Below are 27,496 nucleotides of genomic sequence, written 5' to 3'. Positions count from 1 at the left end.
CTTGAAAATAAGAGTCTCATGGACAATCCTGCCTGGTCTGGTTTCAAACTATGATCCTCAGATCTCAGCCTCCTGAGTAGCTAAGTTTATAGGTGTGGGCCACTACTACTTGCCTTTTCTTATTACTTTTATTTTTTGGATTATTAAAATTATATACATATGCGTCATGTGCAACATGATGTTTTGAAATTGTATATACTGTGTAATGACTAAATTGACATAGCACTACCTGAGCTATAACTTTAGCTAACTCAAATTAACTATAACTGAGCTATACTTCCCAGCCTTTTTATTTCTGTTTATGTTCTTGAGACCGGTTCTTTTTTTTTTTTTTGGGTCCCATCGTGGGGCCTGAACTCTGGGCCTGGGTGCTGTCCCTAAGCTCTTCAGCTCAAGGCCAGCACTCTACCACTTGAGCCACAGGGCCACTTCCGGCCTTTTCTGTTTATGTGGTGCTGAGGAATTGAACCCAGGGCCTCATGCATGCAATGCATGCATGAGCTACCTTCTCAGCCCTCTCACAGCTTTTTGATAGTTAGTTGGAGATACAGTCTTATGACCTTTTCTTCTTAAGTTGGCTTCTGATCTTTAATCCTCACATCTCAATTGCTTGAATAGCTAAGATTACAGGCATGAGCCACTGGAACCTGGCTAAATTTTTTTTTAAGTTTATAAAACAATATATGTAGCATGGTCCCATTTTTGTGAAAACAAAAATAATAACCAAATCCACATGGCACACATAACATCTAGGACCATACTTATCAAATAGTAACTGACCAGCTGCTAAACTTGGGGCTAAATTGTAAGAAAAATTACTGTTTTACAGCAGAGGTTTTTAGAGTTTGGGTAGTATTAGGGATTGATTGCAGGGCCTTGTGTGCTTGCTAGGCAAGCCACCTCCAATCCTACTTAATAGATTTGTTTTTGTTTTTGTTTTTTTGTATGTGGGTCATGGGGCTTTTGAACTCTGGGTCCTGGGTGTTGTCCCTGAGCTGCTTTTGCTCAAGGCCAGTGCTCTGCCACTTGAGCCTCAACACCACTTCTGGCCTTTTCTGTTTATGTGGTACTGAGGAATCAAACCCATGGCCTCATGCATGTGAGGCAAGCACTATCACTGGGCCACCTTCCCAGCCCTTAATAGATTTTTTTTTTTTTTGGTCAGTCATGGGGCTTGAACTCTGGGCCTACGCACTGTCCCTCAGCTCTTCAGCTCAAGGCTGGCACTCTACTACTTGAGCCACTGACCACGCTTCTTCTGTTTTTGTGGTACTGAGTCAATTGAATCCAGTGCTTCATCCATGCTAGACAAGCACTCCACCTCTAAGCCACATTCCCAGCCCTGTAACGTTATTTATTTATTTATTGCTGGTTGTGGGGCTTGAACTCTGGGCTGTGTGCTGTCCCTCAGCTCTTCAGCTCAAGGTTAGTGCTCTACCACTTGAGCCACCGCACTACTTCTGGCTTTTTCTGCTTATGTAGTGCTGAGGAATTGAACCCAGGGCCTCATGCATGCAAGGCAAGCACTCTACCACTAAGCCACCTTCCCAGCCCAAATAGAAAAGATTTCTAAGACATTTTATAAAGATGTTTAATCAGTCTAAAATAAAATAGCCAAGTCTGATCTGTAAGTAATTATGTAGGGAAGTGGTCTGATAATGCTCCTGCTTTCTCATAGGTAGATATCATCTGTGGTGACCACTTGCTAGAGCCGTACCAGACTCTCCGAGAAATCCGACGTGCAATAGGTGACTCAGCAATGCAGGTAGGCCTCAGATTTAGCAAGCCTATGCTGAACACACAAAATTATTTCATGGAAAAAAAGTTCCATGTTAATAGGGTAGTTTTCATAGACAGTTCACAATTTTGTTAAAATTTTCTGAACTACAAATATTTTAAATGGTTTGCCTGGGTTTTATCTATGGGGTAAGAATGGAGAAAACATTCTAAAGATAGGGAAACTGAGTTACAGAAAATACATGTAATTCCCACAGTGACTCAGTGAGTGAACCAGGACTCTTCCTCCCATCTCCCATGCAGTTCAGCCCCACATTCCTAGTACTCCATCACTACAGTAAAGATTTGAAGACTAATAAGCTAATACAGTCATTCCTTAATGATGGGCATAGGTTTGGAGAAATCCATCACTAGGCAATTTCATTTGCAGACATCACAGAGTAAATTTATACAAACAGAAGTGGTCTAGTCCACTGCACACATAGGCTTTATTATAATCGATAGGACTGCCTTTTTACACATAGTCTATCATTATGTAACATATACTGCATATTCATAAGAACACTTTTCTTTTTTGGTGCAAGGTCATTATTAGGACTTGAATTCCACCTCAAAGGGAAAGGCTAGGATGTAGCAAGGGAGGGAAATGATGGTAGGAACTGAGATCTTGACAGTTGGAATAAAATCATACGGGAACTTATTGGCCATGGTATGAACTCTGGATTTTGAACTATTTAAACTATTAACTCTGGGAAACTATTGATTGGAGAGGTTTTGAGTCAAAATTAAGGGACATAATTTGACTTAAAGAAAACTCTGTTTGGGGTAGTTTTATTCTCTTTTGTATCACTATAGCAAAGTATCTGTATATTTGGCTCATGATTCTGGTGGCTAAAAAGTCAAAATAACATAGTGCTGGTGTTCTGGACAGAGCCCCTGGCTGAGAAGTCCAACCAGCGGCTTGCAGAAAAGGGATGTGTGTGTAAGTGAATAGGCAGCGGGACTGGAGGTATGGCTCAGTTGATAGAGTGCCAGCTAATGAGTAAGGTACCGAGTTCTAGTCCCAGTCTTAGAACCAAAAGAGAGACTGGGGCTGGGAAGGTGGCTCAGTTGTAGAGTGCTTGCCTTGCATGCATGAGGCCCTGGGTTCGATTCCTCAGCACCACATAAGCAAAAAGAAAAAAGCCGGAAGTGGCGCTGTGGCTCAAGTGGTAGAGCGCTTGCCTTGAGCTGAAGAGCTGAAGGACAGAGTTCAGGCCCCACAACCGGACCCTCCCCCCCCCCAAAAAAAAAGAGAGAGAGACATACACACACAGAGACAGAGAGAACAGGCAGAGAGAGCTAACTCATTCTCTATCATTCTTTTTGGCATTGCTGAGGATTGATCCGAGGGCCTGCTAACAAACAACTCAGTCAGTCAGTCCCAGTAGACTGACCTAGTCCCTTGAGACACACTCATCCATTTGTGATAGAAGATATCCAATGACCTAAGAACCTCCCACTAACCCTCACTGACCTCTTTTGAGGTTCTACCACACTTGAAATCAAGCTTCCAGCACATGATCTTTTTGGAGACAAACTGTATCCAAATCATGACAGATAGTTACTAAAACCATGAACAAAGCTACCTGAAAAGGAAATATAAACATATAGGAAATATTCATACATGTTTGCAAAGAATGTAAATAGCTAGATATAAATTTTGCTTATAAGCACTTATTTCATAGAATGTGAATTTATATATACATTGAGGTCATTTTGGTGTCTTGAAATAGCTTGTAACTACAATTTCAGTTTTATGTCTGAGTTCTTACCAGTATATTTCACAAAATGTTTTTCATTTCTCAAACATAACTATATGCAAAAATTAACCTTATGTAAAACTTAATTTATATTCATGTAAATCTGTTAGTGGAATCTTTCTATTTGTGTTACATGAATTGATTTACTTTGATAATGCTAATTAGTCTGGAACAGATTTGACAGTGTACGGACCAAACATGGTATGAGGTTAACCTTTATTTTACTTACACTATGTTTTAAATATTTAAGTTTCAATTCTTTCAGATAAGCACCTGTTCTTTAATGTACCATTCCTTGTTGACTCACATACCTAGCATAAGTATTTATATTACTTTCTTGGCCCTTGTGAGTATTTGAATTTGTGAGCCCTTTTTTGGGATTTTGGTGAGCTTTGGCTAGAGTTGCCAGGAACAGAAGCCAGATTGCAGTGAATGGAGTTGTGGCTGAGACATGAGGAAGCAGAGCCATGTGAGCCTAGCACAGAAGGAAAAGAGAAGACACAGCAAGCGCAGGACTGCCAGGGCATGGCTCCTCTGCTGCTCAGGACAGGTCTTGCACATCTCCCAATGAGTCTGTATTTTTAGCTATTTTTCCAGTGCATCTGAAAGAGAGTGGGTTGCTCACTGGGTGCAGAGGATGCAACCAGAAAGAGGAGATAGAAAGCCACAAAAAAATCAGATTAAAACACTGGAATCATTGTCCTCTTCCAAGGATAATCTTCAAGGAGAAAATAAAATATACAGTATTTTAAATTTCGTTCAGTTGGGTGAGAGTCTCTAAGTTTTATCACTTACCATCGTAGTGAGCAGCATTTATGTGTTCTGTGATGTTTTATGACAGTTCACACACACACACACACACATAATTATATACATACACACAGTGCTTAGGTAGTCTGTGAAGAAAGAAAACAGTATTTCTCATTTTTTGAGAGGAGAGGGGTGACCTGTATAGCCTAGATTGGCCTCAAGCTCATGGCTTACTTCAGCCCCCAAGTGTTAGGATTTAAAAGCTTATACCACCATCCCCAGCTTATTCCTGTAGTTCTTTTTGGAGAGCTGATAGTCATAAATACACCTGGTATGGTTACATAATAATAATAGAATTGGCTCCTGAGAGGTTTTTTTTCTTGGTCATGGAGCTTAAACTCAGGGCCTGGGTGCTGTCCTTGGGTTTTCTGCTCAAGGCTAGTGCTCTACCACTTCAAACCACAGCTCTACTTCCAGTCTTCTGATGGTTAGTTGGAGATAAAAGTCTCATGGACTTTCCAGCCCCTGCTGGCTTTGAACCATGATCCTCATATCTCAGCCTCCTGAGTAGCTAAGATTATGGGCATAAGCCTCCAAGACATTGAGCCTATATGGTGGCATACCTAGAGCCCCAGGTAGTGGGGGGAAATCACACAAGAAGACCACCCTGGAGTTCTAGACAAGGCTAGGGAATATAGCAAGACCTCACCTCAAAAAAGAACAAGAAGAAGAAAACAACTTATGTGTTTGGTGATTAGGCAATTGAGTAAGTCAACAGATACATTTATCTTGGATCTTTCATGCTCTTAAGAAATTTCTTTTTCTAAAAAAAAAGAAAAGACAGAAATTTCTTTTTCTTGGTGATACTGTGTTTATGCAAAGAATTTCATATTAATGTTGGATTAGATTACTAGCTTTTAAAGAACTATTAAAGTAGTTTCTCTCTTTTTTCCCCCTTTTCAGGATGGTCTGCTTGTCCTTCATTATGGTCTTGTCATTTCTCCTCTGAAAATAACTTGAATATGCTAGGGGTATTATGAGGAGGAGGAGGAAGTTTTTTGCACAACTGCATCTCACCAAAGATTCCCACCAAATATAGTCACCACCGCTCTGCTCTATAAGACATACTCTGTCTGTTTTCAGTACCAGGAACAATAGCATTTATAGGCACAACTTGGGACAATGGAATGCATCTGTTTCTTCAGAGATTATATATCAAAAGCACTCAGCTCAGGGCAAAAAGTTGACAACATTGAATTTTAAATTCATTGTAATTGCATATATTTTGCAGTTGATTTCTGCTCCCTTCCCATCTTTGAGGTAAACTGGTGACCATTTACTCCTTTGTTAAGCAATGTATCTTCCAAGTTGGTGGTTGGGCTTCTGCTGTCCTGAATGGCATCAGTTGGTCAGTTACCTTTTTGGAATAATGAAGCTGTATCTGAATTAGAGATTCAGTTTAACAAAAGTTGGTCTTTGTTAAACCTAAGAGTATACTTTCAAAGACCCTAACTGTTGACCGTTTTTTGTATGTTGTATCATAGTTTAAACTTCTGTCTTTTCTTTTATACCAGTAACACTACTAAAGAGATGTTACTCAGTTCTAAAATGGATGAATTACTATTACTTTATGTGGAGAGATTGTCTCCTCTAGGGTTTTTGGCCTGTGCCATAAGCCTCCAGTGTAATAAGACATCTTAACATGTTTCAGAAGAGGTGCTTCTTTGTGATGATTTTTTTAAAATTTTGTTTGCCTATACAGTTGGTTGTTACCAGTGCTTCTGGCATAGTGGTATCACTCAAGATTCCTATACTATGGTTGTTGATACCTCATAATGGCATTGCTTCTGAAAGTAATAAAACATATCAGGTGAATTTCAGAAGTTTACAGAATACTTACCCATTTCCTCAGTAAGTCAGCTTTATCTATTTAATGTTTAAAGTTCACTTACTCATTATTTTTCCACTGAAAGCTCGCTTTCATGCAAAGACTTCCATTTTAAACATTGTTTTGATTATAATCATCATCTTTAATGCTTTCTAAAAGACATATTTTTACATTCTATTTCACAGCAAAATTTCCAAATGTGTATAGTACTTTAAAAATTGGACACAGATTGGCAGTTGTTTTGTAAAGAATTTGTGAGTTGTGTATCAATCTCTTTTAACATTTAATAAAAATTTATTTTAGCCTATTTTGAGATGTCTTTACTGTGAAGTGTGTGTGTGTGTGTGTGTGCGCGCGCGCGCGTGCGTGCGTGTGCACACCTACCTGTGTGCCTGTCCTAGAGCTTAAATTTGGGGTCTGGGCATTGTTCTAAGCTTTTGTGTTCAGGGCTAACAAAGTACCACTTGAGCCACAGCTCTACTTCTGCTTTTTGATTGTTAACTGGAGATAAGAGTCTCATGGAGCCAAGTGCTGGTGGCTCACACCTGTAATCCTTAGTTACTCAAGAGGCTGAGATCTGAGGATTGTGGTTCAAAGCCAGCCCAGGCAGGAAAGTCCGTGAGACTCTTATCTCCAATAAACCACTACAAAACCGGCACTATAGCTTAAGTGATAGAGTGCTCGCTCTGAGCTGGAGAGTTCAGGGACAGCACCCAAACCCAGAGTTCAAGCTCCACGACCGACAAAAAAAAAAAAAAAGAGTCTCATGGACTTTTCTGCCCAGACTGGCTTTGAACTGTGATCTTCAGATCTCAGCCTCCTGTAGCTAGGATCCAGATGTGATCCACTAGTGTGCCTGAATTTACTGTGGATTTCTTTTTTCTTTTTATGATCACGGGGCTTGAACTCTGGGCCTGGGCACTGTCTCTGAGCTTTTTCACTCAAGGCTAATACTCTACCAGTTTGAGACACAGTACCACTTCTGGTTTTCTGGTAGTTAACTGGAGATAAGAGTCTGACAGATTTTCCTGCCCAGGCTGGCTTTGAGCCACGGTCCTCAGATCTCAACCTCCTAAGCAGATAGGATTACAGGCATAAGCTACTGGCCCTAGCTTACTGTGGATTTTTAAATAGCAAGAACCCTTTAAGAGATAAGATGTCAAGAGCTTGAGATGTGATTCAAGTGGTAGAGCACCTTCCTATCAAGTGTAAGGCCCTAAATTCAAACTCCAGTCCTACCAAAAATAAAGGTAAATAAGATGCCTTGAATCAAAGTTAAGCTGCCACAAAATAGATATTTAATAAGCATCTTTCACTAATTGTAGTAGACACTGTTACTCAATAGTTGTCAGAGTAGCAGCTGCACAATTCATTGTCTCTTACATTTTTTCACAGAAATGACTTAACACTTAAATTATCTCATGTTAACCAATGTGTGTTGGGATCCCCAAGGCCACCTGAGATTCAGCAATTCACAAAAGGGAGTCACAGGACCCAGAAAAACTGATGTATTTATGTTTGTTTTAATAAAGGATACAGATTAAAATCAGCAACAGGCATATATGCAGGAGTCCTATAAAAATAAACCCCAAGGAACTAGGCACAGGTTTCTACTTCTAGTTTTATCTGTGGTGCTACAGAACAGATATTTTGAAGGATGCTTGTGGTAATTGTAGTTTGACAAATGGTGTACTTAGCAGGTTTCTCAGTCCGGCCTTAAACACTACCCTGTTTTCTCTCTCATACAGGTCTGCGTCATCTCTTGTGACTTTGGGCTTCACTGAGTTTCCCTTTTCTTTATAGTGCATTGCCCTTCTCTCCTGATTGAATCAAATACATTTTTTTTCTTTCTGTCAGTTGTGGGGCTTGAACTCTGGGCTTGGGGGCTGTCGCTATGGTCTTCAGCTCAAGGCAAGCGCTCTACCACTTGAGCCACAGTGCAACTTCCGTTTTTCTAGTGGGTTTCATTGGAGATAAGAGTCTCACAGACTTTCCTGCCTGGGCTGGCTTTGAACTGTGATCCTCAGATCTCAGCCTCCTGAGTAGCTAGGACTAAAGGTGTGAGCCACCGGCACCCAGCTTCAAATAAATTTTATCTAGTCTCAGGATTACTTCTCTGAAGTACAAGCGAAAACTTGTTTCTTCCAGTGCCTTGGCTTAGAATTTATAAACGTAATGCTGTGAGCCCACTGATTTGTCCTATATAGCTTGACCAAAGGGCATATACCCACACAAATGTTCTCATAAGGGCACCAGGCCATAATTGCTTATCAGATGTGTTATGCTAAATTTTTTTTCTTAAAATTCTAATATTGAAACCAACATCCTGTATTTTGTCTTTTCCCTCCTATTTGTGCTTATACTGGGCTTGAACTCAAGGCCTCATACTATTTTTTTTGTCAGTCATGGGGCTTGAACTCTGGGCCTGGGCACTGTCCCTCAGCTCTTCAGCTCAAGGCTAGCGCTCTACTACTTGAGCCACAGCGCCACTTCTGGCTTTTTTCTTTTTGCTTATGTGGTGCTGAGGAATCAAACCCAGGGCCTCAGGCATGCAAGGCAAGTGCTCTACCACTGAGCCATCTTCCCAGCCCCTAGCTCTTCATTTTTCCTGTTGCTACTTGCTCTTTGAAGTAGGTAGGGTCTTGCTTTATGCGAAGCTAGCCTGGTCTGTAATCCTACTTGTGCTTCACCCAGCTGTAGTGCTTTCTTTGTATCCAGAGAAACAGGTGAGCTACCACACTCAGTTACTGGTTCAGATGAAGCTTTAAAACCTTCGCCTGGTTTAGTCTCAAGCCTTGATCCCTGATTTCTACCTCCCAGTTAGCTTTGATACAGGCTTCAGCTACTATGCCTGGATCTGTATTTTGTCATCTTGAAAACCCCCTGATAGTAGAAAAGATTTAAGCAGAGGCTAATTCTGAATGTTAACTTTTTTTTTTCTCCAATAGCCCATGACTTAGTAAGCCCTTTTGTTCAGTGTGGTGTTGTACACATGAATTTAATTATCATTCTCTATAAAACTAGACTGGTAAAATCTAAATTTTATTTTCTACAGAGATTAATAATCTTCTCACAAATGAAATGCATAATGATCTGAAAGCCTTCCAAATGCTCACATGGAGTGGATATTCTGGCTCCATCTTTATTGACTTTTTCTTTTGTTCTATGGTTCTTCTAAGGGTTCTTATTTGTGACATTCTTTTCATTTAAATAGGAAAAGGTTTTTTTTTTTGGGGGGGTGGTCCAGTCATGGGGCCTGAACTCTGGGTCTGGGCGCTGTTCCTCAGCTCTTCAGCTCAAGGCTAGTGCTCTACCACTTGAGCCACAGCGCCACTTCCTGCTTTTTTCTTTTTGCTTATGTGGTGCTGAGGAATCAAACCCAGGGCCTCAGGCATGCAAGGCAAGCACTCTACCACTGAGCCACCTTCCCAACCCCCAAGAGACTCTTATCTCCAATTAACCAGAAAAAGACTGCAAGTGGAGGTAGGGCTCTAGCTTTGAGAAAATAGGGGTCAACATTCTTATCTTCAAGGCCCCCAGTACCAAAAAGATTGGTTAGCCCTTTAAGACATCAGAAATTCTTTATGTTGCATCAGAACATTAATTACACTTCTGTGTTAAGCTACATGGGAGATGAATCTAAGTGAGTTAAAAAGTACATTTTTTAAAAGTACATCTGGAGCTGGGTGCTGGTGGCTCACACCTGTAATCCTTAGGTTCTGAGGAGGCTGAAATCTGAGGGTCACAGTTCAAAGCCAGAACAGACTGTAAAGGCCATGAGATTCTTATCTCCAATTAACCACCAGAAAACCAGAAGTGGAACTGTAGCTCAAAGTGGTAGAGTGCTAGCCTTGAACAAAAGTAGCTTAGGGACAGAGCCCTGAGTTCAAGCCCTACAACCTAAGGGGATGGGGGAGTACATCTGAGCCAGTGGCCAATGGCTTACACCTCTAATTTTAGCTACTCAGGAGGCTGAGGATCATGGTTCAAAGCCAGCCTGGACAGGAAAGTCTATGGAACTCTGATCTCCAATTAACTATATCTACCAAAAAAAGCTGGAATTGAGCCACAAATGTTGGAATTTTAGCCTTTGGGGTAGGAGGAAGCCCAACTTTAAGCCCTAGTGCTGGTACAAAAAAGATAAACAAAATAAATTAGCACATTAGGTGGCATATTCTGGTAGTACCAGTTACATTTGAGGCTAAGGATAGAGGGTTGTTTTTGTTTTTGTGTTTTTATTTGGCTGTGGGGCTTGAACTTGGGGCCTGGGTGCTGTCTCAGCTCTTTTGCTCAAGGCTAGCACTCTACCACTTGGAGCCACAGCACCACTTCCATATTTCTGGTGCTTAATTGGAGATAAGAATCTCACTTTCCTGCCCAGGCGGGCTTTGAACCATGATTCTCAGATATCAGCCTACTGAATAACTAGGATTACAGCTATGAGCCACCAGCTCCCTGCAGACCCAGACTCTTAAAAAACAAACCACAAGCCGGGCACTGGTGGCTCATGCCTGAAATCCTAGCTACTCAAGAGGCTGAGATCTAGGATCGCAGTTCAAAGCCAGCCCAGGCAAGAAAGTCTGTGAAACTCTTATTTCCAACAAACCACCAGAAAACTGGAAGTGGCACTGTAGCTCAAATGGTAGAGCGCTAGCCTTGAGCTGAAGAACTGAGGGACAGCGCTCAGGCCCAGAGTTCAAGTCCCATGACCAACAAAAAAAAAACAACAAAACAAACAAAAAAAAAACCAGAACCGTTTCTAAGAAAAGATACTCATTTTTGTTTTTTGTCCTGTGCAATAATCAGCAGTTGACTAGAACCTGCTACTTATCGTATTCCAAAATTCTAGGCCTTATACAAATGCTTTTAGTTACACTCTGGTAAGCCTGTGATAAGGCTAGAATGAAATGTCACTGATACTGAACATAGACCACCTGCTCCATCTAGGGAAGGCGTAGCCATCTGCCATCTCCAGTGGTGAATCAAAGAGGAAGGAGCCTATGAAGTCCTCCACTATCAATCTTCATCTTCCTTTGTAGCCTAAGCTACAAAGGCCCACTGAAGCATTGCCAATGCATAAACCTTTACATGTCTTCAGGGATGATTAATATACATTGACAAAAATACAAAAGAGATCTTCACTGTTATAATCTCATGTGTATGTGAAGAAAAGATTTATAAATCTTAGCTGGTCCCTAGTGGTCCCCGGTAAGCTTGTGAAATCTCATCATAAAACGTGACCGCAATCAAATAATCTTTTAGGAGATCAATAGAGGAGGAGCAGCCCTTTGATCTGTGTGGTAATCTGTCTCCTTTGAAAGCATGCAGCAGGGCATGGTAATGTAATAAAAGCAGTCCTTTGTTTAGCGGGATCCAGGAGCACTCACACATTTGCAAATGGCATATCCATAAGAGATGTGAAATTGGCAAGATGCGGCATAATATAAATCTAATCTGTCCACTAAACTGGGAAATATAACATCCGTGGTATATGTTCTATAAGGAAAAATAAAATTTTATATATGCGTTCTGTTTTAAGGACCCACAAAGCTCACCTCTCAGATATTTCCATTTTCAATTATTAGTTACTCTCAGATGCATCAATTAATTTAATTCTAAGGGGAAAATAGATTCTTACTATTTAGATTTTTTCAGGACCTTGGAGATGGCTGATGATATAATAACAGTTGAAAGCCATGGTAGGTGCTCATAAGTTAAGCTACATTTCTAGCTGCTTTTGTTCTTTTTTCTACTTTTACATCAAAGGTGATTTCTGACATTTTCTCCAGCCTCTATGTTGAAATCTACTCTTACTGGATTTGGCTTCTGTCATCGCCCTAAATGTCTCTTCTCACTGGGGCATCAGGTACAGTATATTTCAGTGACATTGTATGTGTGTGTGTGTGTGTGTGTGTGTGTGTTTTGCGCGCACGCGCGCCATGCACACACATGCACCAGTTCTGGAGCTTGAACTCAGGGCCTGGGCACTGTCCTTGAGCTTTTGTGCTCAAGGTTAGCACTCAACCACTTGAGCCACAGCACTACTTCTGACCTTTTTGGTAGTTAATTAGAGAGTCTCACAGCTTTCCTGCCTGGACTGGCTTTGAACTGCAGTCCTCAGATCTCAGCTTCCTGAGTATCTAGGCTTATAGGCATGAGCCACTGGCATTTTTTTTGATAATTCCACAAATTCCCTGAAGTGAGGTTTACATAGCATAAAATCAAAGTGAATGATTCAGAAGCTGAATCTTGTGGTCCATGCCTGTAACCCAGCAGCCTGAACTAAAGAGCAGTCTCTAAATAAAGAACATAAGGGGTGGGGAGGGGGGAGGCTGGGAAGGGATGGGAAGGGTAAACAAAGGAGGAGGCTGCAATGCTTGGTAAGAAATGTACACATTATCCTGCCCATGCAATTGTAACCCCTCTGTACAGTTTGTTCACAAATAAAATAAAATAAAAATTAAAAAAAAAAAGAAAACACAGCCAAAAAAACAAAACAAAACAAAACAAAAAGAACATAAGGGGTAAAAATAGTGGTTAGTACACTTTAAATATTTTGCAGCCATGCACTCTAATTTTCTCTAACTTGAAACCCCTATTCTCTCTAAAACGAAACCCCAAACCAATGGATGTTAATAGCTCACTCCTGTAATCCTAGCTACCCAAGAGGCTGAGATCTGAGGATCAAGCTTCACAGCTAGCCCAAGCAGGAAAGTCTGGACTCTTTATCTCCAATTAACCACCAAAAAGCCAGCAGTGGAAATGTGGCTCAAGTGGTAGAGTGCCAGCTTTGATAGAAGCCAAGCAGAAGCAGTTCAAGCTGCAGTCCTCACAGCAAAAAAGAAAAAAGAAACCCCTTATTCAGTGAATAGTCACGTGCCATTGCTCCCTCTCCAGCCCTGACAACAATCCACTGTTAATGCTTGTTTTTCATTCCAATGGGCTTTGCTTTTTGTTTTTAAAGTTTTAGCAAAGATTTATTTTAATACAACAGGGTTAAAGTAAGGAGAAATAGAAAAAGAAATATTCCCCACTCCCTGTGGCAAATGGAAGTTAAGGACTCAAAATAACAGAAACAGAAGGGACCCTGGTTAGACTTGCCAAGGGCCTCTGTACAGAAAACCTGCAAGTAAAGCCTGGTGAGGAAAAGGTGGAAAAGTAGGTAAGAAGTATACCTCCTCCCTAAAGTAGGCACTTTAGGAAAAAAAAAATTGGCAGTACTGCTGTTTGAACTTAAGGGCTTGGACTTGTTAGGTAGTTGTTCTGCTGAGACATGCCTCTACTGCCCCTCCCCTTTTTGGTGGTATTGGTTTTGAATTTAAGGCCTTATGCTTTCCTGGCTGGCACTCTACCATTTGAGGCACACCTCAAGTCCAGCTTTTTGATAGTTATTTTGGAGACAAAGTCTCACAGACTTTCCTGCCCAGGCTGACCTCCAACTAGTATCCTCCAGAACTCAGCCTCCTGAATAGCTTAGACTACAGGCATGAGGTACCAGGGCCCAATTTATGCTGGTTACTTTTGAGATAGGGTCTTGTTGCTTATTATGGCATGTACCTGGGCCACTATCTACCTGCTTCAGGCTTCCTGTTGTGGATAGGAAAACAGGACCTCACCACCATGCCCAGATCTCAGTTGAAGAATCTTGCAAACTTTTCTGCCTAGGATGGTCATGAACCAGATCTTCCCAATCTCAGCTCTGAAATAGTTAAAGATTACAAGGTGTGAGCCACCTGTTCCTAGCTCAAATAGGCACTTTTTTTTTTTTTGGTCATGGGGCCTGAACTCTGGGCCAGAGCACTGTCCCTCAGCTCTTCAGCTCAAGGCAAGCACTCTATCACTTGAGCCACAGCGCCACTTTCCGCTTTTTCTCCATATGCAGTGCTGAGGAATTGAGTCCAGGGCCTCATGCATGCAAGGCAAGCACTCTACCACTAGGCCACCATCCCAGCCCAAGTAGGCACCTTTTAAAAAAGTTTTTTAAGGGGGTGGGAGGTTGGTCAGTGGTAGAGTGCTTGCCTCAAATGCATGAGGCCTTGGGTTCCATTCCTCAGCTCCACATAAGCAACCCCCCCCAAAAAAAAAAGATATTTAAGCTGGGCATCGGTGGCTCACGCCTGTAATCCTAGCTATTCAGGAGGCTGAGATCTGAGGATCATGGTTCAAAGCCAGCCAGGGCAGGAAAGTCTGTGAGTCTTTTTTTTTTCTTTTGTTCCGTCATGGGGCCTGAACTCTGGGCCTGGGTGCTGTTCCTCAGCTCTTTAGCTCAAGGCTACCATTCTACCACTTGAGCCACAACGCCACTTCTGGCTTTTACTGCTTTTGTGGTGCTGAGGAATCAAAGTGCATGCAAGACAAGCACTCTACCACTGAGCTACCTTCCCAGTGAGCCTCTTCAATAAACCACCAAAAAGCCGGAAGTAGCACGGTGGCTCAAGTGGTAGAGTGCTAGTCTTGAGGCAAGAACTGAGGAACAGCGCCCAGGCCCAGAGTTCACACTCCATCACACACACACACACACACACACACACACATGAAGTTTTTTGAGACAGTCTTGTCCAGGCTGGCTTCAAATTTCAATTCTGCATCAGCCTTGTGAGTGCTGGGACTACAGCATCTACCACCACTATCAGTAGGCACTTTCTTTTATGCAAAGGAGCAACATCAGGAAGGCATGTGTTTGTGAAGTGGGATACAAGTCAATGGTCTGAATCTCAGGTCTGCTATTCGATGTGTGACATTAGAAAAGGGTCCTAATCTTGTCAGTCTGAGATTGGGCTTATTTATTGTTGGTTGTGGGGCTTGAACTCTGGGCCTGTGCGTTGTCCCTCAGCTCTCAGCTCAGGGCTCTACTACTTGAGCCATAGTACCACTTCTGGTTTTTCTGGTGGTTTATTGGAGATAAAAGAGTCTTACGAGCTGGGCGCTGTTCATGCATATAATCCTAGCAAGAAGTTGAGATCTGAGGATTGAAGTTTGAAGCCAACCCAGGCAGAAATGTCCATGAGACTCTTACCTCTAATTAAAACCACCAGAAAGCTGGAAGTGGAAGTATGGCTCAAGTGTAGCACACCAGCCTTGAGTGGAAAAAGCTAATGGATAGCGCCCAAGCCCTGAGTTCAGGCTCTAGAACTGGCAGTAAGTTATTCTGGGATCATTGGTCTACTTTTCAGGCAGACTTTCCTACCATCTCTCGGACTCATTTTGTTGTCATGTTGTAACAGGTGATATTGCTGGCTTCCCTTCCCCTTTCTGCCTTTTTTTGGTCAGTCGTGGGGCTTGAACTCAGCCTGGGCACTGTCCCTGAGTTCTTTTTGCTCAAGCTAGTGCTCTACCACTTTAAGACATAGTGCCACCTCTGGTTTTCTGGTAGCTAACTGAAGATGAGAGACTCATGGGCTGCCTTTGAACCACAATCCTCAGATCTAAGCCTCCAGAGTGGCTGGGATTACAAGCATGAGCCACCAGTGCTCGGCTGCCTTTCAATTCTGAATATTTTCCATGCTTAGAATTTTCCATATATGTTCCTGGATTAGTCAGAGCTAGATGGCCTCCTGAATCCAAATAACACTACCCAGCAAAACAGCAGAAACCACACAACACAAGTTCCATAGGTGGATTCAGAGGACTTTTAACTTATTTTACTAGAGTCTTACAGTAAATGTGAGGCGTAAAGACAGGGACCGGTCAGGGAAAGGAAGAAAAGTGTCAAGTTCCTTGAGTTATTGAAGCAAGTGTGAGAATGAGCAAGTTCAGCAAAGCATCATGTGTGGCAGGGCAACTTCACTCTGACAGCACTGAGCACTGCCAGGGAATGAATCCTGCATTAAAATTGGTACATGTGGCAGACAGGGCAATGTGGTGCCACACAGTTGAGCAGGTGAACAGCTGACTCCCTGGACTGTTTTCTACCTCTCCAGATGGGAAAGGAAACCTGTTAACTGAGCAGCAAACCATGCAGCAAACTGTTGGGAAGACTTGGAGAAGAGAAAGATCTTTTTTTTTTTTTCTTTTTTAAATATTTGCTGGTGGTATTGATTGACCAGAAGTGGTTTTTTTTTCTCCCTTTTCCACTTTTGGACAGTAGCATTGTGACAGAATAGCCTACACTTAGCACTCTTAAAAGGCATAGGAGAGTGGAAGCAAGGCCTCTTGTGGACCTAGAGAAGGAAACCTATCAGGAAGGGAAATTCATGGATCCTAAAGGCAAGAACATGGGAAAGCTAACTCTACACCACCACACAGGAACTGACACAGAGGAGACCCTTGGCCTTTTCCATTCCTAGAAGAACTCACTTCTTCTAACTTACACTACTAAATCTAAGGTCAGCTTAATCACAGCTTGGGATGACTATTATCGTGCTTCTAAAAGCTAAAGTGAAAAGCTACATTCTTTGAAGTCATTTTCCCCCTAATTAAGTAGATTTAAATAAGCCCAAAGCCTAAAATCTAGGGAGTGTTCTCATCATTTGTCAGGGGAAATCCTAAGAATTCATCACTGCCATTTTTTTAAGCCTATAAATTTAAAGACACATGAAATGGGCAGGGATCTCATTACACAAGTCACAGAAATGGTGGACATGCATCTAACTTTATCGAATGAGCAAAGAGGGTCAAAGGGAGTAAATTCTGAGAAGCTCACTGTGTTTTAAAAGGGGAGAATACTACACTAGCCTTTTCTTTTTCACCCGGATGGAAGAAAAAGAATACATGAAATTGAGGGCAGTGGGAAGGAAAGTGTCCATTAAACAAACACCTATCATTTGTAATTCAGTTCTATTGGTTGAATTGGATGTGGATCATCGGTTTATCTCTGGCAGTGATCTTATGGTTGGGTATCTACAGTATGACTACATAGCTTGGCAATGGCTGGTTAGAGCAGATAGAAGTTTCAATTTCATTCAGAGGATGACCAGGACCACTTAGACTTAGCACCTTCATGTGTTCTTCTATACCTGAAATCTTCCATTACTGTGAAGCCTAAGCTTTAGGTGAGAAAGCTGTATTCTTAGATAACTCTTCTGTGATTGCTCCAGGACTGCAGTTTGATCCCATCTAAGGGGTGGTTTTCTATCAAAGTAAGTATGTAATACTAAATATGAGAAGCCTTGAAGTTGCTAAGGAGTGGTGACAGGTGTTGCGGTTCAGGAGTAGGCTGGTTAACAAGTCAAATGCATATTATTCCCCCTTAAGCATTAACACTTTTTTAGCAGCAGGATTATATTTTTTGGCTTGAAATGGTGCTCTCTTCTATATTTGACTTCTCAGTTTTCTTAGTAGATATTACTGTCTCCTCCAATATTTCTTCAAAAGTTTCCCCTATCTGAGAGGTTTTCTTAGAGGCTACCTTAGAAGCCTCCTCCTCCTCTTCCTCCTTCTTAAGGGACAGCCCAGCAGATGAGACTTTGGAGCTTGTAGAACTGAGGACTCTAGAAGAGAGCAGGTAGCTTGGATTGGGGAGTGGATTCAGCCCGGAAATGCTTAATCCACTGGTGCTAAATCTTGTCTCCTCGCCTTCCAGCAGCTTCCTGTAAATCCAACAGAGAAAAACTCTCAGGAAGTCCACTTGTTAACTAGAAAAAAATAACTAGAAAAATAAAATAAAATGTAATTCTCCATTCGCTGTTCTTTATTTAGATTCCCAAGGACTTTATACGGTTGAGACTAGTAATGTTGCATCCCAAGGCTCAAAAGCTCTTGCACATGCGCGCGTGTGCACACACACGTGTGCACACACACACACACATCTTCAGGATCAGCTACATTCAAATATGTTCCTGAAGGAAAACCAACAACCCGCCCCGTGGCCACATCACACCCATTTTTGACAATTGGAGTCTACTAAGCTCTAGGGAGAAGTAATTTTTCTAATTTACGCCTTAACTGCTACAGGGATAAAGAGGTGCTAAATCCATAAGGGAGGTAGGAACCACTTAATGCAGCCTGAACTTGAGATCTGTCATCCTTCCATGAATAGGAATCCAGAGAGAAATGTCAGTTTTCAGGGTGGGGGAAGGATATGCAGCACTGGGGTTTGAGGGTTTGAACTCAGGGCTTTAGTCTTGCCAGGCAAGCTACTACCACTTGAGCCATACCCCCAGCTAACTTTCAGGACTTTTCTAAGTAGATAAACCTTATTTTAAAACTTACAGCCCAGTGATTTATTTTTATTTTATTTATTTTTTTGCCAGTCTTAGGGCTTGAAATCAGGCTTGAACACTGAGCTTCTTTTGCTCAAGGCTGGCGCTCTACCACTTAAGCCACAGTGCCAGAGTCTCATGGACTTTCCTGCTCCAGGCAGCTTCAAACCATGATCTTCAGATCTCAACCTCCAGAGTAGTGGCATGAGCCACTGGTGCCTGGCATGATTTTTTTTTTTTTTTTGGTAGGTTGTGGGGCTTGAACTCAGGGTCTGGGCACTGTCCTTGAGCTTTTTCTGCTCAAGGCTAGCACTCTACCACTTTGAGTCACAGCACTACTTCTGGTTTTCTGGTGGTTAATTGGAGATAAGAGTCTCACATACTTTCCTTCCCCAGGCTGAATTTTTATCTCAATCCTCAGATCTCAACCCCTGAATAGCGAGGAGTACAGGTGTGAGCCACTAGTGCTTGATCTGATGAATTTTTATTTTAACCTCTGGGTACCTCCATTAACCCCTTTAGCCCTTAGCACTCTATCCCTTTTAGCCCTTACAGGCAATATTCTGGGACTAGTAAGGTGAAGGTGGTATATCCAAATAGAAGGCAAGTGGGCAGGAAATCAGAGACTATAAGTACTTAGCAGGCAGGTAGCCCTGCCCTGGGACGGCATGTGCTTTGCTTGGGTGAGCTTGATTCAGGAGTACCTGTAAGCTGCTATCTCAATGTCTAGGGCCATTTTGACATTGAGCAAGTCCTGGTATTCCCGAAGGTGGCGTGCCATTTCACTCTTGGTGTTCCTCAGATCATTCTCCAGCTGACCAATGCTATCCTGAAAAGGGACACATCCAAAATATTTAGGCCAAAGTAGTTGAAATTTGCTCAGACAGATTCCCATAAGACAAAGATTCTCCATCCTGATAGTAAAACCACCAAACAGATTAATAAAATACTTACATCCAGATCTGTCTAACAGTCCTGATTCTGATTCATTTGCCATGGGGTAGGATTTACCCCATGCATCTTAGATGCATGACAAGGGTTGGAAACTTCTACCACAAGGCACATATACTTCTCTCCCTCATTTTGATCGTTTCCTGGAACTATGCTGTTCAATCACTTTATGAAAGTGATGTGGTGATACATGAAAGTGATATGATAAGGATGAAGCAGAAATGTTACAAAAAAGGAGTGGTCTTTTTCAATTCAAATGAAAACACTTGTAATATACATATATATATATATATATATGCATACAGATGTATGCATATATGTATGCATATATACACCTACCCACAAACATACACTAAGTTCATATGATGATTTGTTTCCAAATTCTTCCAGGTATACATCAAGGCATGGAAAATAAATGAAGGCATGAAGATAAATTTTTGATCATTGAACAGCCAGAAGGATCTCTTAACAAGAGCTAAAAATGTAGCTCAGTGGTAGAGCACTTGCCTAACAAGCAAAGTCCCAAAGTTAGGACCCCAGCACGCACATGTGCACACACACAAACCAGCAAATAATATAACTCTCCTCCAACAGCTTTTTTTTTTTTGGTTGGACTACCTTTTTTTTTTTTTTGTCAGTCATGGGGCTTGAACTCTGGGTCTGGGCACTGTCCCTTAGCTCTTCAGCTCAAAACTAGTGCTCTATCACTTGAGCTACAGTGCCACTTCTGGTTTTCTGGTGGTTTATTAGAGATAAGAGTCTCACAGACTTTCCTGCCCAGCTGGCTTTGAACCACAATTCTCAGATCTCAGCCTCCTGAGTAGCTAGGATTACAGGCCTGAGTCACCGGCACCCAGCTATTACTACTTCTTTTCTTATGACCTCAAAAGCTGTGAGCAAATAGCCCATCTAATTCAGCTGCACGTTTGTAGACTAAGAGCTATTTTTATGAAATATGAATGTTGATGAACAAATCAGAAACCCCAACAAAGCAAGTATTGAAGGCCTCTGTAATTCCCTTGGAGTAGGGGTAATGCAGCAGTGCTAGAAGTTCAGTTGATAGGTCTAGGATTGCAAACTGCCAAATCAAGAGAATTTTCAGAAGGAATTAAAATTCATGCCACCTACCTGTTCTATAAATGTTGATAGGAACAATGCAAAGGAGAGTCTCTCTTGAATCTTGAGTGCACAGTGAAGAATAAAAGGCAATGAAAGAAATGCCTATGATGCAAATACTTCAGAATGAAGAGATCACAAGAATGTAATAGAATTTTTGAAAATTTGTGTATTTATCCTTTATTTGTTTTGCTTGTACTGGGTCTTAAATTCAGGGCCTCACATTCTTGGCCAGTTTTCAACTTGAAAAAAAAAATTTTGCCAGGTGCTAGTGGTTCAAATCTGTAATCCTAGCTACTCAGGAGACTGAGATCTAAGGATTGTGGTTCAAAGCCAGCCCAGGCAGGAAAGTCCAGGAGACTCTTATCTCCAATTAACTATCAGAAAACCGGAAATAGAGCTGTAGCTCAAAATGGTAGAGCACTAGTCCTGAGCAAAAGAGCTCAAGGACAGTGCCCAGGCTCTGAGTTCAAACCCCACAACTGACAAAAAAAAAAAAAAAGTTATATTTAAGTAGTTGTACAAAGGAATTTCAATTCAACATTGAAGACCAGTTTTACTTAAAGCTGGCATTCTACAACTTGAGCCACACCTGTGCTTCTGTTTTTTTGTTAGTTAATTGGTGATGAGTGTCAAAAGGTTCATCTTCCAGGGCTGGCTCTGAACTGTGATTCTCAAATCTGAGCTTCCTTACTATCTAGGAGTATAGGTTAGATCAATCAGTGCCTGGCTTTTTTTTTTTTTTTTTTTGAGATGGAGTGAGGACCTGTGTAGCCCATGGTGGCCTTGACTTTGAGCTCCTTCTGTCTCATCCTCTCCAGTTCTGTGATTACAACAGTGTATCCCCACATTCAACTTCTTCTTTTGGTCGGTTTTGGGGCTTGAACTCTGGGCCTGGGCGCTGTCCCTGAGCTCTTCAGCTCAAAGCGAACACTACCACCTCTGGTTTTATGGTGGTTAATTGGAGATAAGAGTCTCATAGACTTTCCTGCCTGGGCTGGCCTTGAACCCCAATCCTTAGATCTCAGCCTTCTGAGTAGCTAGAATTACAGGCATGAACCACCAGCACTCGGCTCATATTCAGCTTCTTAAAACAATTTTTACCAAGAAATTTCACTTGTTGTTTGCTGCTTGAGGCTAAACTAACCTACAAGCAAGTCTGCTAGTGATGCATTAGGGGTTAGGCAATTTTACTATAGCAATGGGGAAAAGTGTAAAGCAAGAAAAAAAGGAGAAAGTGGAAGAAATACTATTTTTACACAGAGGAACAGGAAAAGATGCTTTATGAGAAAGAGGGTTTATTGGCATCCTTTGGTTGTATATTTTGCCCTGGCACTAATACCCAATATTAGTACTCTATATTTGATTTTTTTTTTGGTCGGTTGTTGGGCTTGAACTCTGGGCCTGGGCACTGTCCCTCAGCTCTTCAGCTCAGGATTTCTGGCGATTAATTGGAGGTAAGAGTCTCACAGACTTTCCTGCCTAGGCTGGCTTTGAACTGCAATCCTCAGATCTCAGTCTCCTGAGTAGCTAGGATTATAGGCTGAGCCACCAGCGCCCAGCAAGTATCAGATTTTTTTTTTTTTTTTTTTTGTCGGTCGTGGGGCTTGAACTCTGGGCTTGAGCGCTGTCCCTCAGCTCTTCAGCTCAAGGCAAGTGCTCTACTGCTTGAGCCACAGTGTCACTTCCGGTTTTCTAGCAGTTTATTGGAGATGAGTCTCACGGTCTTTCCTACCCGGGCTGGCTTTGAAACGAGATCCTCAGATCTCAGCCTCCTGAGTAGCTAGGATTACAGGCATGAGCCACCACCCCAGCTCAGATTTTTTTTTAAGATAACAATTTTCAATTAAAAAAAAAACTTTCTAAAATGAATGCCTTATCTTCCATTCATAATTAGTAAATATAATGCAACCTTTCTGGGCAATTTAAAATATCCATGAAAATAATGGATTATTTTTCTATTCTTTTTATCTTTTAAGTCTATCTTTTAAGACTATATATTTCTCCCCTAAAAGGCCTCAAAGAGCAGATGTACATTGATATTGCTGCTTATTGGTTTTTTTGTCCTGAGAGGTGGCCTGATGGACTGCTCTGGTTCCTGACAATGCCTGAGTCCTCTCCTGCTATAGGCTTGAGACCCCCCCCCCCCCGACCCAAAAGGAAGCATTTTTGAGAATCACATGAAGTAAGAATGATTATGTGGAGGGCACTGGCAGAACCAACTTCCTAATAGGTGATTTAGCGATAAATGTTTTATCTATTATTTCTTAAAAATAGAATTATTTTGTTTCACAGCTGTGTTTTCTGAATAAGAGGTTGGTGGAGAGCTGAGTTCTAGCCAGATGAGATTTCCTTATACTTTTATGTCATAAAACTCACAGGCCTATTTTAAGGATCAGAGTAGGCAAAAAGCACAGCTCACCTCCTTTCAGGAGTAACTGTAGACCACTGATGGTAACAGCTCATCTACTCTGGTGGTGTCTTTGTTTGTGTTCTCCTCCCACCAGGCTGTGCCTTGCATTGCCCTTCAAAAGCCCTGCCAAAGATGGCCTCCAGCTCGAAAAATGAGCAGAGCACTGCAGTCTGCCCCCGCCCCCAACCATGCAGCTGCTGCTGTCTTTAGCCTGCAGGAACAGGGGAGAGGCACACCCTGCTCCAGCTGGGGTCTCTCCTAAGACAGCCGAGTCGACTGCTGAGCATCTGGCCCGTGCCTGGAAGAATGCAGGCTGTAAGAAAGCCACACTAGCATCTGTAGTAGAAAAAGGGAAATATACACGGTGCTGTGGATTTCATAAACTTTTTGAGGAAACAGCCAGCCAAGCAGTATTGAGTACTATACAGTACTGATGGAAAGGGGCTATCTCTATGCTTTGTATAATCAGCCAGGCAAGGTAAGAGGGGTTTTACGTGGTTTACTGCACACACACACACACACACACACACACACACACACACATACATACATATGTATATCTACACATGTATATATGTATGTTAAATATATATGAATATACTATTTTACAAAAATATGTGCTTTAAGTCATTGTGCTCCAAAATGAACACAAGGCTGTCTAGATATGGCCCTTTCATCAAAAATACGTATTTCTGGAGAATTATGGAAAGTGGTGATATAGATCAAGATGCTTTGTACACACAAATTGACATGCTGAATTGAAACCCCTTTGTATACCATTTAAAGATAATGTAAAAAATGACTAAAGAAAAGGAAATGCATATTTGTAGCTCCGCCTCTGAACTCCTGAATCTGTTCGGTTAGGAGTGGTCCTCACAATCTTTTTGTTTAAGCTCTCAGTTGACCTTGGTGTGTCAGTATGCTTGGGGACCACTAGTTTAATTTATTTTTATAAAGGAGTTATTGTGGTGGCACAGGTGACAGTAGCTAAATGCAACAGGGAAGGGCAAACAAAGCAAAACCCAGATTACATAGCTTTAAAAATACAAAGATCAAATGTAGCTTTTTTTCTTTCTTGAACCCTAATTCCAGAAATAGATCTATCGAGCTATTGATTTATACGCAGCCATTTCCATCTCCAATCTCCCAGGGGTCAGACCCTTCCTGCTATTTAATTAGGCTGCACTTCAATCTCATATTGGAGGGAAGAGGGCAGCCTTGGCTTGTCTCCCTGGAGAGCATTAAGCAGCAGTGATCTTGAGTGTTCAGCAAGGTCTTTCAAGGAAAGCTCTGGCTTTCTAAGACTGACTACAATTCATATCTGAGACCCCCCCCAGTACCCTCCAAGAAGGTCTTTGAACAGCATTAGTACAGTTGAGACTCTAAAGATGGTGAAGCAGCTAGCTCTGTGGAGATGGGAAACTTCTCTGTCAGAAATGAAAAATCCTTCAGCTTTCCAATTAGGATGACTGCATTTGGCTTTTGAAGACAATAGTCCTAGCTCTTTCTAAACCTCCTCTTGTCCGGTTCACCTTCTCATATACTGTTGTGTACTTACTATGTCACCTTGAATCATTCTTTATCCTTTCTCAAGTGTAAAAAGTTGTCTCCTCAAATAAGCTGTCATCTCTCTGGGGCAGGGAAAGCGAGACTTTAATGGGGCCTTTCTGTGTCTCGGAGAGGGTTACTTACTTAGCAAAGGAAAATGGGCCTACCATTAATTCCTGAAGGTGAAGGAGAGCAGTTTCCCATTACTGCAGTGAAAGTGTGTGTAGGGCGGGGAGGGGAGTGGAGGGTGGGGGTGAGAGGGCAAGAAAACAATGGGTAATTTTCAGGGTGGAAAGGAGGTTTTTTCACCTTGGTCAGCACACTGAGATTGTTTTCCACCAGATGCTAGGTAAGCCCCACCCAGTCTCAGGTCCCAACAGGGAGGAAATTCTCTTTTCTGTTGTCTGATCTCCTCTTCTCCTCCCTCTAGTAGGCCCACTGAGACACTGAAGGCCACAGCGGGTGAGGATAGCACTGCAAAGCTGCAGATGCTGCACTTTCTGTTGGTTTTTGTTTTCTGTAGACCAAGTCTGGATGACACTACTATTGTCTAACACTGAAAGCCTTTTACTGCAAAGGAGCCCAGGCTTGGTGGAATGTAGAATCTAAAACAAGCAAAATGGGGACATAGAATAGCCCAATTTGGTGGGCAATTCTGTGTAATGGATTTTCTTTTTCTTTCTTTTCTTTTTCTTTCAGAAGACCACTGAACTGAACTCAGGGTTTTGGAAGGAAACATGAAGTCTTAATTAAGTCTTAATTGTATTGTTCAGGAGGTAGACCACATAGTGAAAAGTTCAAGTTACAGAGCTTGAATCGGAACAGGAGTATTTATTTGAATAATACTGTAATGTCAAATTAACCAATTTAACAATTCAAGCAGGCTTTTCATCCTTTGTCAAATGTAATGAATAGTAAATAACCTTAACATAGCAATGATTTAGCTTCTGACAAAAACAGTGCATTTGAGATTTCATGCCTTTTCTTCAATTTTTTCTCTTCAATAAATATTATTTTATATGATCAGAGACACAGAGGCATTGTGCCTTTGTATCCTTCCCCTCACAGTATCCTCCTTTGGTCTCACTGAGAGGGAATGCCTAGAGTCTTGTATCTTGGTTCTATTTTATTAATGTTCCTATACCCTATTAATGTTGCCAAACATAAACTTCAAACCTAGCTAGAATACACGACTGAAGTTTCTAACGTATAGTCATTCAATTAAAAAGGCTTTATTGTGTCTGGAAACTGAACCACTCTATTTTGGTTGTTTTCCACATTATTTTGGTTCTCTTCAATATTTTCAATTCACCCTGCCTCTGTGTTCTTTGTACTTATCAACCGAAAATGTTCTATGTAGTAAGCCTGAAGATGCAGTGGCCTTTGTTGAAAGGAAAGATCCAATCAATACCTGCACCAGAGTAAAGGGCCTTCACCAGAGACAGGTGAGGGAAAATGTTGCCTATAACAAAGAAACCATCTTTCTGATTTGTCCTGTGCACTTAACATGAAAAAATGTTAAGGTAATTGGAATTTGCAAGTGAGGCCTCAGTATGGCTGAGCAGATTAAGTGGTTTTTGTTAAGTGTTAAGCCAACCATGAAAGTGAAAATTGATGCTGCCCACAGGGTGACCTCTGATCGCAGGTAGCCAAGATGGATGTGTTAGTAATGCAGGGGGGAGGGGTGAAAAAAGCAAGCAGTTAATTGCCTAGAGATTCCTAACTGGGACACGAGATGAGAGACATTATTTCTGAAATGGGAGGAATTCCAGATCAGCACCATAGACAGCGCCCTGACCTAGTCCAACTAGTGAAAAGCCAACTAGTGTAAAGCTTTCTCTGGGAAGAAATGTCCTTCGTAGGTTGACGGCAAGCTAACTGCGTGCGTTGGGGAGTGGTGGGGCGGGGCACTTGCTAATAGCTCACTCGCCATCCACCTCAAAGGTTCCCCTCTCTACCTTAAGAGCAAATGTCCAGAAATTGGGATTGGGGTCTTTGCAGTTCCTGGCTTTGAGCAATAAACAACGACTCTGAAGCACACAGAAAGCCTTTCAAATTCAGACAAGAAAGAGAGGAGGAAGGAGGGGGGAGAGAGAGCAAGAGAGAGCGAGAGAGAGGGGGAGGGAGGGAGGGAACTAAGGAGGGAGGGAGGGAGAGAGATCGCGAGAGAGCGCCAGCGAGCGAGCACCAGCAAGCGAGCACAAGAGCACTTTCTGGGACCACGGAGAGGCTGCGACTTGCCTCCAGTGGCCTCACTCCTATTGGGAGTAGGGAATTGTTTTTCAGGTCGCCAGGGTGTGTTTAACCGCTTGCTGAGAAAGAGACGTCCTTTTAGATTTTTCACACTACACAAAAAGCTTATTAGAAACTGGGCTGGGAAAGTGAGTTTCTGGGCAACTAAATTCACAGTAAAAAGCTGTACAGCTTGTGTGTGTGTGTGTGTGTGTGTGTGCGCGCGCGCGCGCGCGCGTGTGTTTGCCCAGGCCTCCAGTGGAGACTCCCCTCTCCCCTCTCCTCCCACACCCTTACTCCCCACTACGGTTTTACAGGAAGTGCAGATGTGCGGGGAAAGAGCACAGGGCGTCCCTTACCTATGCGGTGCTCAGGGTCCTTACCTGGTAGCCGGCCACCTCGGCACTGTGCCGCTCCTCCAGCTCCAGAATCTGCCTCTCCAAGGACTCATTGGCCCCGCGCAGGCCCTCGATCTCGATGGTGCGCGCCTGCAGCTGGCGTCGGTACTCGTGGATCTCCTCTCGGCTGGCACGGATGGCCTCGGTGCTGCGTGCCGCTTGCTCGTTCAGGTTGGCGAACTTGGACTTGTACCATTCCTCCGCCGACTGCAGGTTCTTGGCGGCCAGAGACTCATACTGGGCGCGGATCTCTCTCAGAGCCGAAGTCAGGTCGGGTTTAGCCACAGCCACGTCCACCTCGGCCGCGGCCTGCGACGACGCCTGCAGCGTGGCCAACAGCTCGGCAACCTCCTCGTCGTGCACCTGGCGCACGAAAGCCAGCTCGTCCAGCAGCGACTCCACCTTCTTCTCCAGATCCAGGCGGGCCAGCGTGGCGCCGTCCACGTCGCGCTGCTGCGCCTTCAGGGCGCGCTCGGCGCCCTCGCGCCCGCGGCTCTCCTCTTCGCAGCGCGCCCGCAGCC

General features: G+C 42.6%; 2 protein-coding genes across 2 annotated transcripts in view; one reads left to right on the top strand and one right to left on the bottom strand.

The window, feature by feature from the left end:
* Pcgf6 (polycomb group ring finger 6) overlaps positions 1 to 6,484 on the top strand; it is a 25,491-nt gene extending 19,007 nt beyond the window's left edge. Inside the window, exons 9-10 of the mRNA XM_013017862.1 lie at positions 1,679 to 1,765; positions 5,253 to 6,484. Coding sequence (XP_012873316.1) covers positions 1,679 to 1,765; positions 5,253 to 5,309 — 144 coding nt within the window. The 3' untranslated portion in view covers positions 5,310 to 6,484. The remainder of the gene's footprint in view (positions 1 to 1,678; positions 1,766 to 5,252) is intronic.
* Positions 6,485 to 17,033: 10,549 nt separating this feature from the next.
* The window catches only part of Ina (internexin neuronal intermediate filament protein, alpha), a 10,971-nt gene continuing 508 nt past the window's right edge, over positions 17,034 to 27,496 (bottom strand). The window contains exons 2-4 of the mRNA XM_013017595.1: positions 26,961 to 27,495; positions 19,022 to 19,146; positions 17,034 to 17,705 (exon numbers count right to left, since the gene is read on the bottom strand). Coding sequence (XP_012873049.1) covers positions 17,396 to 17,705; positions 19,022 to 19,146; positions 26,961 to 27,495 — 970 coding nt within the window. The 3' untranslated portion in view covers positions 17,034 to 17,395. The remainder of the gene's footprint in view (positions 17,706 to 19,021; positions 19,147 to 26,960; position 27,496) is intronic.

This window comes from Dipodomys ordii, unplaced genomic scaffold (assembly GCF_000151885.1).
Source record: "Dipodomys ordii isolate 6190 unplaced genomic scaffold, Dord_2.0 Scaffold36, whole genome shotgun sequence".
NCBI lineage: Eukaryota > Metazoa > Chordata > Mammalia > Rodentia > Heteromyidae > Dipodomys > Dipodomys ordii.
Note: the sequence above shows the minus strand (reverse complement) of the source record. Positions and strands in the feature narration are given on the sequence as shown.